At 38.2% G+C, this 12,939-nt stretch overlaps 1 protein-coding gene across 1 annotated transcript; it reads left to right on the top strand.

Annotated features, from left to right (window-relative positions):
- The first annotated feature begins 4,345 nt into the window (after positions 1–4,345).
- LOC110288749 (olfactory receptor 8G3-like) lies at positions 4,346–5,269 on the top strand. The gene has a single exon (XM_021155011.2). It carries the CDS (start codon positions 4,346–4,348, stop codon positions 5,267–5,269), a length of 924 nt encoding a protein of 307 aa, XP_021010670.1.
- Positions 5,270–12,939: the final 7,670 nt, after the last annotated feature.

The raw sequence follows: 12,939 nt of genomic DNA on the forward strand, positions 1-12,939 counted from the left end.
ATTTAGTCCAGAATTCTACCAGACATTCAAAGAAGACCTTCTAGCAATTTTCCTCAAAATATTCCATAACTAGAAACAGAAGGAATACTACCTAACTCGTTCTATGAAGCCACAATTACTCTGATACCTAAACCTCACAAGAACCCAACCAAAAAAAAAGAGAACTTCCGACCAACCTCACTTATGAATATTGATGCAAAAACACTCAATAACATTCTTGCAAACTGAATCTAAGAACACATCAAAACCATCATTCACCACAATCAAGTAGGCTTCATCCCAGGGATGCAAGGTAAGTCTGATATACTAAAATCCATTAACATAACCCACTATATAAATAAACTCAGATAAAAAAATCACATGATCATCTCCTTAGATGATAAAAAAAACATTTGTCAAAATACAACACCCCTTCATGTTAAAATTATTGGAGAAATCAGGAATTCAAGGCCCATCCCTAACATAATAAAAGCAATTTACTGCAAAACAATAGCCAATATTAAATTAAATGCAGATATACTTGAGGCAAACCCACTGAAATCTGAAACAAGACAAGGATACACACTCTCCCCATTATCTATTCAATAGAATACTTGAAGTGTTAGCTAAAACAATAAGACAACAAAAAGAGATTAAGGGGATAAAAATTGATATAGTAGAAATTAAGGTATCACTATTTGCAGATGGTATGATAGTGTACATAAGTGACCCCTAAAATTCTAGCAGAGAACTTTTCCAGCTGATAAACAATTTCACCAAAGTGGCTGGATACAAAATTAATGCAAAAAATTCAGTAGCTTTCCTTTATATAAAGGATAAACAGGCTGAGAAAGAAATTAGGGAAACAATTCCCTTCACAATAGCCACAAATAGTATAAAATACCTTGGGGTAGCTCAAACCAAACAAGTGAAAGACCTGTGTAACAATAACTTTTAGTCTCTCAAAAAAGAAATTGAAGAAGATCTCAGAAAATGGAGAGATCTCCCATTCTCATGGATTGGCAGAATTAACATAGTAAAAATGTCTATCCTACCAAAGGCAATCGATTGATTCAATGCAATCCCCATCAAAATCCCAACACAATTCTTAAAAGACGTGGAAAGGGCAATTCTCAAATTCATCTGGAAAGGCAAAAAACCCAGAATAGTGAAAACAATTCTTAACAATAAAAGAACAGCTAGGGGAATCATCATCCTTGAACTCAAGCTTTACTACAGAACAATAGTGATAAAAACTGCATAGTATTGTAACAGGGACAGACATGATGTCCCACCATGCCACAGGGGCACATGTTCCACTATGTTCATAGCAGTCTTATTTTTGATAGTCAGAAGCTGGAAACAACCTAGATGTCCCTCTACAGAAGAATGGATACAGAAAATATGGTTCATTTTCACATTTACACATGGAATACTACTAAGCTATTAAGAATGAAGACATCCTGAGTTTTACAGGCTGGATGGAACTAGAAAAATATCATCCTGAGTGAGGTAACTCAGACCCCAAAGGACATTAATGGTATGTACACACTAATAATTCGATATTATCAAAAAAAAAAAAGTACAGAATACCCAAGATATAGTCCACAGAACTCAATCAGTTCAACAATCTGAATTTCCCAAGTGAGGACAACTCATTCCCCCTTGGGAGATTGAGGAAAGTAATCACAAGTGTGTGTGGGGGGCGTGTGAAAGGAGGTACTTGGAAGTGAAAGTGGAGGGGGTGGTTTGGAGTTGGGGGGAGAGAGTGGAACCTGATCTTGTATTGGTTAAGGGAAAAAGACTGAAGCCCTGAGGGTCAGCAGAAAGAATGGAATCAGGCAACCTCAGGAAACAGGAGGTTGGGGGAACCCCCAGAATGCACCAGAGACCTTGAAGATAAGAGACTCTCAGTAACCAAAGGGGGGACCTTAGATGAAATGCCCAACAGTAGGGAGATGAAGCCTATAAAGCCCACCTCCAGCAGGAAGACTGGGCATCAAGTGGGGGATGGTGTTGCCATCCCACAGTCACATCTCTGATCCATAATTGTTCCTGTCTGAAAGAATAACAGGGAAGGAAATGGAGAGGAGCCTGAGGAAAAGAGAGTCCAATGACAGGTCCAAAGTGGAGGTCCTACGGCCTGACACTATTACTGAGACTGTGTAGTGCTCACAGAAAGGGACCTATCAGTCAAAAGACCCAACAAGCAGCTGAAAGAGTCAGATGCAGATATTTGCACCCAACCAATGGACAGAAACAGCTGACCCCTGTTGTTGAATTAGGGAAGGCTGAAAGAAGCTGAGGAGGAGGGCGATCCTGTAGGAGGACCAGCAGTCTCAATTAATCTGGAACCCCAAGATCTCTCAAACACTCAAACATTAAACAGGCAGCATATACCAGCTGATATGAGGCCTCTAACACACATGCAGTATAGGGCTTCAGGGTCTGTGTTCATTCAGAGATGATGCACTTAACCCTCAAGAGACTGGAGGCCCCAGGGAGTTTAGAGGTCAGGTAGGGTGGGGGTGGGGTAGTCATGTGGAGATGGGTTGGGGTGGGGAGGAGGTGTGGGATGTGGAACAGTTTGAGGGTTGAGGGACAGGGAATGGAATATGGAGTGTAAAAGTAAATTTATTTAAAAAATGAAATAGATGGGAAAATGTATTGCAACCATTATCTCAAACTTCGTTAGTGAGTAATGAATAGAATATTAAATGTAATTTTACTGTAACAAATAATTTAGTATGAAAATAGAATCTGTAACAAGACATTTACCTTGTCCATCCATGTTGATTTTTAAATTTAGAAAAACCAATCCTATTATCTCCGTATTACTCTTGCCAAGAACTCCTTATATGTCTTTGATAGTGTCTGAATATTTTAATGTGGAAGCAAATGAAATATGCTTGTGTTGATTCTGACAATTACCATTCATGAAAATATTATAATATTTAAAAGCAATTTGGAACTAAAATCAACTGAGATAAATAAAAACATATGGCTTCTCTTGTTTTCTGTTTTCCCTTTTTGGTAGATCACATGAGCTAATTCTTTACATGTATATTTTATAATTTTCATGAAATTTTGAAATTTTAAGTGCCTTGCCTTAAAAAGTTTAGAACACTAACAACGACAGCACTCACTTTCTTGTTTTTAAAGTCAGAATCTAACAAGAAGAACAAATAATTTTAGATGATATTAGATACTTGACAATCGGTGGGGAAATGTAATTTCTAATTGTTGACAGTTTTCTTTACAGTTATTACCTTTGGGAGAGAATTCTTCTGAGAGATCATTATTTTTTTGTTTTGTTCGAATGATCTCTAACATGAATATGTCACATCAACCAACATTTGCAGAGGAATAAATGACTGAGACAAGAGCTTAATCAGACATCAAGTTCCTTGAAGCAACCCCCTCCTCACATCAAACACAATTTTCTACCCAGTGAAATAGAGAATAAAACCCTCCAACACTGTATTTGCTGTTAAGTAGGGGTAAGTATGAACTCCCATCCTTGCCCTTTAAACCTTTAACTCTTCTGCTGCACTCTCTCTCCTGGTGCACACAAGTAAAACATATTTGGGGAAAGTAAGTTCTGCTTTTCAGAGTGGCAGTACTATGTGCAGTATATAGGATTCAAAGTGTGGCAGTTTCAATAAAGAAACAACTGAACTGTATTGACAAGTTAGACAGTTGATCAGCTAACTAGAGTCAGAATTACAGTAAAGAAATGCTATGAATCTAGCTACAAATAGAAATGAATGAAAACATTTGCTATTGTTGATTCTGAGTCTGATAAAATGTTTGCTATGCATTATAAACAATTTATGCATGACAACATAAATTACAGAGTATTTGAGAGGGGAATATATCATCAAATATATAACTAACAATCTGGTGTTTTAAATTAAATTTAAAGAATAAACCATGCACACATCCTAAAAGTTTATGATAAGTACTAATGTCAAGGTCGTACATGTCAGTTTTCCTTCCACTGATTGTACATTCATATCTTCTCCCAAGGAAACAGGAGAGTCTTGACAACCACCTATATAGTATGTCTACTTTGATGAGAGAACAGAGAGAGGGGTAGAGGGAGAGGGAGAGGGAGAGGGAGAGGGAGAGGGAGAGGGAGAGGGAGAGGGAGAGGGAGAGGGAGAGGGAGAGAGATGGGATGAGGGAGGAGGAGAGAGAGGGAGAGGGAGAGAGAGAGAAAGAAAGAAAGAAAGAGAGAGAGAGAGAAAGGATGGACAGAGAAAACAAAGAGACATAGAGGGGAGAGAGAGAATATGTATGATGCAGAAAATTATTATTTCTCTGTTTTAAACTTAGAAGCTTTGGACAATATAATGAGAAGATAATGGAGTCTGGAAACCTTTCGATGATAATCGAATTTATCTTGACTGGATTCCCAACCAAACCAGAGTTGCAGCTGCCCCTGTTCCTCCTCTTCCTTGGCATCTACCTGGTCACAGTGTTGGGGAACTTGGGAATGATCATCCTAATTGTGCTCAGCTCTGGCCTACACACACCCATGTACTTCTTCCTCAGCAGTCTGTCCTTCATTGACCTCTGCCATTCCACTGTCATTACCCCTAAAATGCTGTTGAACTTTTTGACAGAGGAGAACATCATCTCCTACCCTGAATGCATGACCCAGCTCTACTTTTTCTCTCTTTTTGCAATTGCAGAGTGTCACATGTTGGCTGTAATGGCATATGACCGCTATGTTGCCATCTGTAACCCTTTGCTTTACAATGTTGTCATGTCTCATCATGTCTGCTTCTGGTTCACAGTGGGAGTTTACACTTTGGGTATTCTTGGATCATCAGTTCACACAGGACTTATGTTAAAATTGTTTTTTTGTAAGACCAATAAAATTAACCACTATTTCTGTGATCTTTTTCCACTCTTGGAGCTATCATGCTCCAGCATATACATCAATGAACTCTTGGTTCTTTTCTTGAGTGCACTGAATATCTTGACACCTGCATTGACCATCCTTATGTCCTACATCTTAATCATTGTCAGCATCCTCCGTATTCGCTCCACTGAGGGCAGGTCAAAAGCCTTTAGCACCTGCAGTTCCCACATCTCTGCTGTTGCTCTATTCTATGGTTCTGCTGCTTTCACATACTTACAGCCATCTTCAGTAAGTTCAATGAACCAAGGGAAAGTGTCATCTGTGTTTTACACTACTGTTGTTCCCATGCTGAACCCACTCATCTATAGTCTCAGAAATAAGGATGTCAAATCTTCCATAAAGAAAATTCTTAACAGATGAACGTGGCAGATTCATGAATAAAGAAGTCATATTAGAAAAAGGTGATTATGTTGCCTGTGTATAAGATTTGTTAGCACAACTCTGTAAAGTTTTTGAATATCAATGATGCTTTCCTGTGCAATGTTTTTTTTTTCACAATTTTCCTCACGTATATTGCCTTTGAACATACATTGCATTGCCAAAGAGTGTATAGAAAAATTCTTGAGGCTTATGGTGTTTTAATTCTATTTTCTAATAATAATGCCAATGATGGTAGTGGTGGTGATGAGTTCACTTAAGAGGAAAAGGATAATAAGAGGCAGTACATTCATCATTGAGGTTTTTGCAAAATATAATCTGCACTCAGAACTTCAAATTGATGCTTTACATAATAACCCCAGTAACTCTCAGAGAAAGTTTTAGTGTTAGTCACCACTTAAAATGAAAAAAAAATCATGTCCGTGTCTTTAGCAGAAGTGATTGATTATGTCGAATTGGGATACTGGACCATAATACTACTCAAAATGATGTTTGGTTTGGGTAAATGTGAATGTATATAAAACTATTGAAAACCTCATCTATACAAATTGAGTATCCACTGTAATCTATATGACTTATGCACATGCTTTAAAAACTCTATAATATTTTCATTTTTATTTCTGTTAGTATAATAAAAATAACAAAATACTTCACTCTGGACTCAACAACAACAAAAAGTCATGATTTCCATTGTCCTATATGTAGTTGTTGCTTCTTGATGCTGAATGTCACATCAGCCCTCTTTCTCTGTTTTGGGAGAAGTGTGTTTGCCCATTAGCTCAAGGTTAGGACTCATTATCTAAATTTGGTGTGGTTGACCATAATCTGTGATTTTATTCCTTCCCTATTTTATTATTTTATTCTTATTCCTTCCCTATTAATCTTATCATTCAGTACCTATTTCAATGCATTACTGCACACACACACTCACACACACGCACACATGCATACACACACACACACACACACACACACACACACACACATACACACAATAGCATGCTTACCTAGACTCTGGTAACCCTAAGCTTTTACAGTGTGATCATAGTCAGAACCATCCACATAAAGTTCACTGAAGGAAATCCAAACCCTCAGCAAATGCATCACCCATATGATGGTAGTTATAATCTCTTTTTGTTGTAACTGTTTGTGATTAGTCAAGAACCATGGGAATGTGTTATCTGTATTTTATTCTATCTTTGTGTTCATTTTAATTCCCTGAATGGTTACAGTGTTGCCTAAAAATGATAGAAATAATATTGGTAACAAAAACTGTTAAAGAACAGAAGATGATCTGGCAAACTTGTTAATTATTATTATATTTTTTGAGTAATCAATTGACTATTGATACATATGTCAACATTGTCTCTCATGTGCATTATTTTGTCTTCTGAAAGTTGATGTCATTTTTTATATAGACCTTTGAGTCATCTGTAGTATGCAGGCATACATTAGAATAAATACTTAAATAACTCAGGGCATCTAATCCCTAATCCGTTCATTTTGCCTGTCCTTTTCTACTAATTGATATATATTTAAGCAAATTCTCAACCACAATGAAAATCCCATTATCCAAAATTAAATGCTAAACTTCTTTATAATATGCTGTCAATGATAGCACAGATCAGAGGTGGATAGATATTTTCAATTTTATCCTTAAGTAATTAATTCTTTTTGACATCCAAATAGCTGCCCCCACCCAGTGCCCTGACAGAGTCCTGCCTCCCATCCTCCCTCTACTTCTCCTCCCAGAGATTTACCCCACCCAACCCCCACATGGAACATCTTTCAATCTTCTAATATCTTATTCAATAACTTTCTAAGCTAATTTGAAGTTCTTGTCATATAGTTCATTCACTTGCTTGGTGAATTACAACAAGATATTTCATACTATTGTGGCTATTGTAAAGGGTGTTGTTTCACTAATTTCATTCTTGCCCTGTTTATCATTTGTATAAAGGGGGTATTGATTTCTTTGAGTTAATTTTATATCCAGACACTTTGCTGAAGCTGTTTATCAACTATGGGAGTTCTCTCATTGAAATATTGGGGTTGTTTGGGGTTGTGTATGTATACAATCATATAGTCCTCTATTAAAAATACTTGGGGCTTTGCATCAGCATCAGTGGCAGAGATCTTGGTTCCTGAACTCCACCAAGAGTATTCTGCACAGGTGAGAGTGGGGACTACAGAAGCTAACTGCTTCTGGGACAGGTGGGAGCCACAGCGTTTCTGAGGCAGCCCCCTTTTCCGACTCTAGACATCCGGGTACTTTCCCGGCCAGAGGATAGGTGTCTGCCTGCCTGGGAGCGCTTGGCCTGAGCATCAGCGGCAGACATCTTGGTTCCGGGACTCCTCCAAGAGTATTCTGTACAGGTGAGAGTATGGAATACAGAAGCTAACAGCTTCTGTGACAGGCCAAAGCAAAACAGCTTCTGGGATAGGTCCTGTTTCGGGCCTTCATCTTCAGCCAGGAGGGAGGTCCAAACGCCAGATATCTGTGCACCTTCCCTGTAAGAACTTGCCTGCAGAGAGTGCTCTGACCACTGAAACTCAGAGGAGAGAGCTAGTCTCCCAGGTCAGGTGATACAGGCTAACAGAATCACTAGAGGAATAATCTCTAATAAGAGACAACTAAACCAACTAACTCCAGAAATTAACAGATGGCAAAAGGTAAATGTAAGAATCTTACTAACAGAAACCAAAACCACTCACCATCATCAGAACCCAGCACTCACACCTCAACCATTCCAGGACACCCCACCACACCTGAAAAGCAAGACCCATATTTAAAAGCATATCTCATGATGATGGTAGAGGACATCAAGAAGGAATTTAATAACTCACTCAAAGAAATACAGGAGAATAGGTAGAAGAAATTAAAGAGGAAGCACAAAAATCCCTTAAAGAATTGCAGGAAAACACGACCAAAAAGGTGATGGAATTGAATAAAAACATCCAAGACCGAAAAAGGGAAGTAGACGCACTAAAGAAAACCCAAAGTGAGGAAACGCTAGAGATGGAAGCCCTAGGAAAGAAATCTGGAACCATAGATGCGAGAATCAGTAACAGAATACAAGAGATGGAAGAGAGAATCTCAGGTGCAGAAGATTCCATAGAGAACATCGGCAGGACAATCAAAGAAAATGGAAAATGCAAAAAGATCCTAACTCAAAACATCCAGGAAATCGAGGACACAATGAGAAGACCAATCCTATGGATAATAGGAGTAGATGAGAATGAAGATTTTCAACTCAAAGGGCTAGCAAATATCTTCAACAAAATTATAGAAGTAAACTTCCCAAACCTAAAGAATGACATGCCCATGAACATACAAGAAGCCTACAGAACTCCAAATATACTGGACCAGAAAAGAAACTCTTCCTGATACATAATAATCAGAACAACAAATGCACTAAATAAAGATAGAATATTAAAAGCAGTGAGGGAAAAAGGTCAAGTAACATATAAAGGCAAGCCTATCAGATTTACATCAGATTTTTCACCACAAACTATGCTTTCCAGGACATAAGATCCTGGACAAATGTTATACAGACACTAAGAAAACACAAATGCCAACCCATGCTACTATACCCAGCCAAACTTTCAATTACCTTAGAAGGAGAAACAAAAGTATTCCACAACAGAACCAAATTCACACATTATCTTTCCACAAACCCCGCCCTTCAAAGGATAATAACAGAAAAAAAAACAAAAAACAAAACAATACAAGGATGGAACCACATCCTAGAAAAAGCAAGAAGGTAGTCCCTCAACAAACCTAAAAGAAGACAGCCACAAGAAAAGAATGCCAACTTAAACAACAAAAATAATAGGAAGCAACAATTACTTTTTCTTGATCTCTCTTAATATCAATAAACTCAACTACCCAATAAAAAGACATAGACTAACAGACTGGCCACACAAAAAGTACCCAACATTTTGCTGCTTACAGGAAACTCATCTCAGAGAAAAAGATAGACACTACCTCAGAATGAAAGGGTGGAAAACCATTTTCCAAGCAAATGGTCTGAAGAAACAAGTTGGAGTAGCCATTCTAATATCTAATAAAATTGACTTCCAACCCTAAGTCATCAAACAAACACAAGGAGGGACACTTCATACTCATCAAAGGTAAAATCTTTCAAGAGGAACTCTCAATTCTGAATATCTATGCTCCAAATACAAGGACAGCCACATTCATTAAAAAAAACTTTAGTAAAGCTCAAAGCACACATTGCATCTCACACAACAAAAGTGGGAGACTTCAACACACCACTTTCACCAATGGACAGATCATGGAAACAGAAACTAAACAGGGACACAGTAAAACAAACAGAAGTTATGAAACAAACGGATTTAACACATATCTACAGAACATTTTATCCTAAAACAAAAGTATATACCTTTTTTCTCAGCACCTCGTGGTACCTTCTCCAAAATTGACCACATAATTGGTCACAAAACAGGCCTTAACAGATACAAAAATACTGAAATCATCCCATGCATCCTATCAGATCACCATGGACTAAGACTGATCTTCAATAACAAAATAAATAATAGAAAGCCAACATTCACGTGGAAACTGAACAACACTCTTCTCAATGATACCTTGGTCAAGTTAGGAATAAAGGAAGAAATTAAGGACTTTTTGCAGTTCAATGAAAATGAAGGCATAACATTCCCAAACTTATGGGACACAATGAAAGCATTTCTAAGAGATAATCTCAGAGCTTTGAGTGCCTCCAAAAAGAAACTAGAGAGAGCACACATTAGCTGCTTAACAACACACCTAAAAGCTCTAGAACAAAAGGAAGCAAATTCCCCCAAGAGGAGTAGACAACAGGAAATAAACTCAGGGCAAAATCAACCAAGTGGAAACAAGAAGAACTATTTAAAGAATCAAGCAATCGAGGAGCTGGTTCTTTGAGAAAATCAACAAGATGGATAAACCCTTACCCAGCCTGAATAGAGGGCACAGGGACAGCATCCTATTTAACAAAATCAGAAATGAAAATGAAGACATAACAACAGATCCTGAAGAAATCCAAAACATCATCAGATCCTTCTACAAAAGGCTATACTCAACAAAACTGGAGAACCTGGATGAAATGGACAAGTTTCTAGACAGATACCAGGTACCAAAGTTAAATCAAGATCAGGTTAATGATCTAAACAGTCCTATATCCACTAAAGGAATAATAATAATAATTTACCATTAATAATTAATGGGAAATTATTAAGTCACTAATAATTTCCCAACCAAAAAAGCCCAGGACCAGATGGGTTTAGTGCAGAGTTCTATCAGACCTTCAAAGAAGATCTAATCCCACTTCTTCACAAACTATTCCACAAAATAGAAACAGAAGGTACTCTACCCAACTCATTCTATGAAGCCACAATTACTCTGATACCTAAACCACAGAAAGATCCAACAAAGATAGAGACCTTAAGACCAGTTTCCCTTATGATTATCGATGCAAAAATAATCAATAAAATTCTCGCTATCTGAATCCAAGAACACATTAAAACAATCATCCATCCTGACCATGTAGGTTTTATTCCAGGGATGCAGGGATGGTTTAATATATGGAAATCCATCAACATAATCCATTATATAAACAAACTCAAAGACAAAAACCACATGATCATGTCATTAGACGTGGAGAAAGCATTTGACAAAATCCAACACCCATTCATGATAAAAGTCTTGGAAAGATCAGGAATTCAAGGCCCATACCTAAACATGATAAAAGCAATCTACAGTAAACCAGTAGCCAACATTAAAGTTCTCATCAAAAATGGTGAGAAGCTGGAAGTAATCCCACTAAAATCAGGGACTAGACAAGGCTGCCCACTTTCTCCCTACCTATTTAACATTGTACTTGAAATCTTAGCCAGAGCAATTCAACAACAAAAGGAGATCAAGGGGATACAAATTGGAAAAGAAGTCAAAATATCACTTTTTGCAGATGATATGATAGTATATATAAGTGACCCTAAAAATTCCACCAGAGAACTCCTAAGCTTGATAAACAGCTTCAATGAAGTAGTTGGATATAAAATTAACTCAAACAAGTCAATGGCATTTCTGTACACAAACGATAAACCGGCTGAGAAAGAAATTAGGGAAACAACACCCTTCTCAATAGTCACGAATAATATAAAATACCTTGGCTTGACTCTAACTAATGAAGTAAAAGATCTGTATGATAAGAACTTCATGTCTCTGAAGAAAGAAATTAAAGAAGATCTCAGAAAATGTTAAGATCTCCATGCTCATGGATTGGCAGGATCAATATAGTAAAAATGGCTATCTAGCCAGAAGCAATCTACAGATTCAATGCAATCCCCACCAAATTCCAACTCAATTCCTCAACAAATTAGAAAGGGCAATCTGTAAATTCATCTGGAATAACAAAAAAACCTAGGATAGCAAAAACTCTTCTCAAGCATAAAAGAACCTCTGGTGGAATCACCATGCCCGACCTAAACCTTTACTACAAAGCAATTGTGATAGTAACTGCAGGGTACTGGTATAGCAACAGACAAGTAGACCAATGGAATAGAACTGAAGACCCAGAAATGAACCTGCACACCTCTGGTCACTTGATCTTCAACCAGGGAGTTAAAACCATCCAGTGGAAAAAAGACAGCATTTTCAACAAATGGTGCAGGCACAACTGGTGATTATCATGTAGAAGAATGCAAATTGATCCATTCCTATCTCTTTGTACTAAGGTCAAATCTAAGTGGATCAAGGAGCTCCAAATAAAACCAGAGACACTGAAACTTATAGAGGAGAAAGTGAGGAAAACCCTCGAAGATATTGGCACAGGGGAAAAATTCCTGAATAGAACAGCAATGGCTTGTGCTGTAAGATTGAGAATTGACAAATGGGACCTCATGAAACTGCAAAGCTTCTGTAAGGCAAAAGACACCATCAATAAGACAAAAAGGCCACCAACAGATTGGGAAAGGATCTTTACCTATCCTAAATCATATAGGGGAATAATATCCAATAAATATAATGAACTCAAAAAAATGGATTTCAGAAAATCAAATAACCCCATTAAAAAAATGGGGCTCAGAGCTAAACAAAGAATTCTCACCTGAGGAATAATGAATGACAGAGAAGCACCTGAATAAATGTTCAACATCATTAATCATCAGGGAAATGCAAATCAAAACAACTCTGAGATTCCATCTCACACCAGCAGAATGGCTAAGATCAAAAATTCAGGCAGAAAAGCACTGGGGCAGTTGGGGCGCAGGGTCGGCTGACACTCGCCAGCTACCCACAACACCCGCCACAGGATCTTAAGACTTCTGGTGAGTGGAGCACAGCTTCTGCTCCAATCCAATTGCGCAGGACCTGAGACTGCATTAGTTAGGGAAGCAGAAACCGGCCTGAGTAGGGCCACAGGCCTCATCCGGCCGGAACAGCGCCAGGGTAGCTGGAGCGCAGGGTTGTCTGACACCAGCCAGCTACCCACGACCCCCGCCGCAGGATTTTGGGACTGCTGGTGAGTGGAACACAGCTTCTGCTCCAGTCCAATCACGCAGGACCTGAGACTGCTCTGGTTGGGGAGAGAGAAACCCGGCCTACATAGGGCCACAAGCCTCTTCTGGTCAGAGAAGCACCTGGGCAG

Source organism: Mus caroli, unplaced genomic scaffold (assembly GCF_978045245.1).
Source record: "Mus caroli unplaced genomic scaffold, Mus_caroli_1 scaffold_11, whole genome shotgun sequence".
NCBI classification, from domain to species: domain Eukaryota; kingdom Metazoa; phylum Chordata; class Mammalia; order Rodentia; family Muridae; genus Mus; species Mus caroli.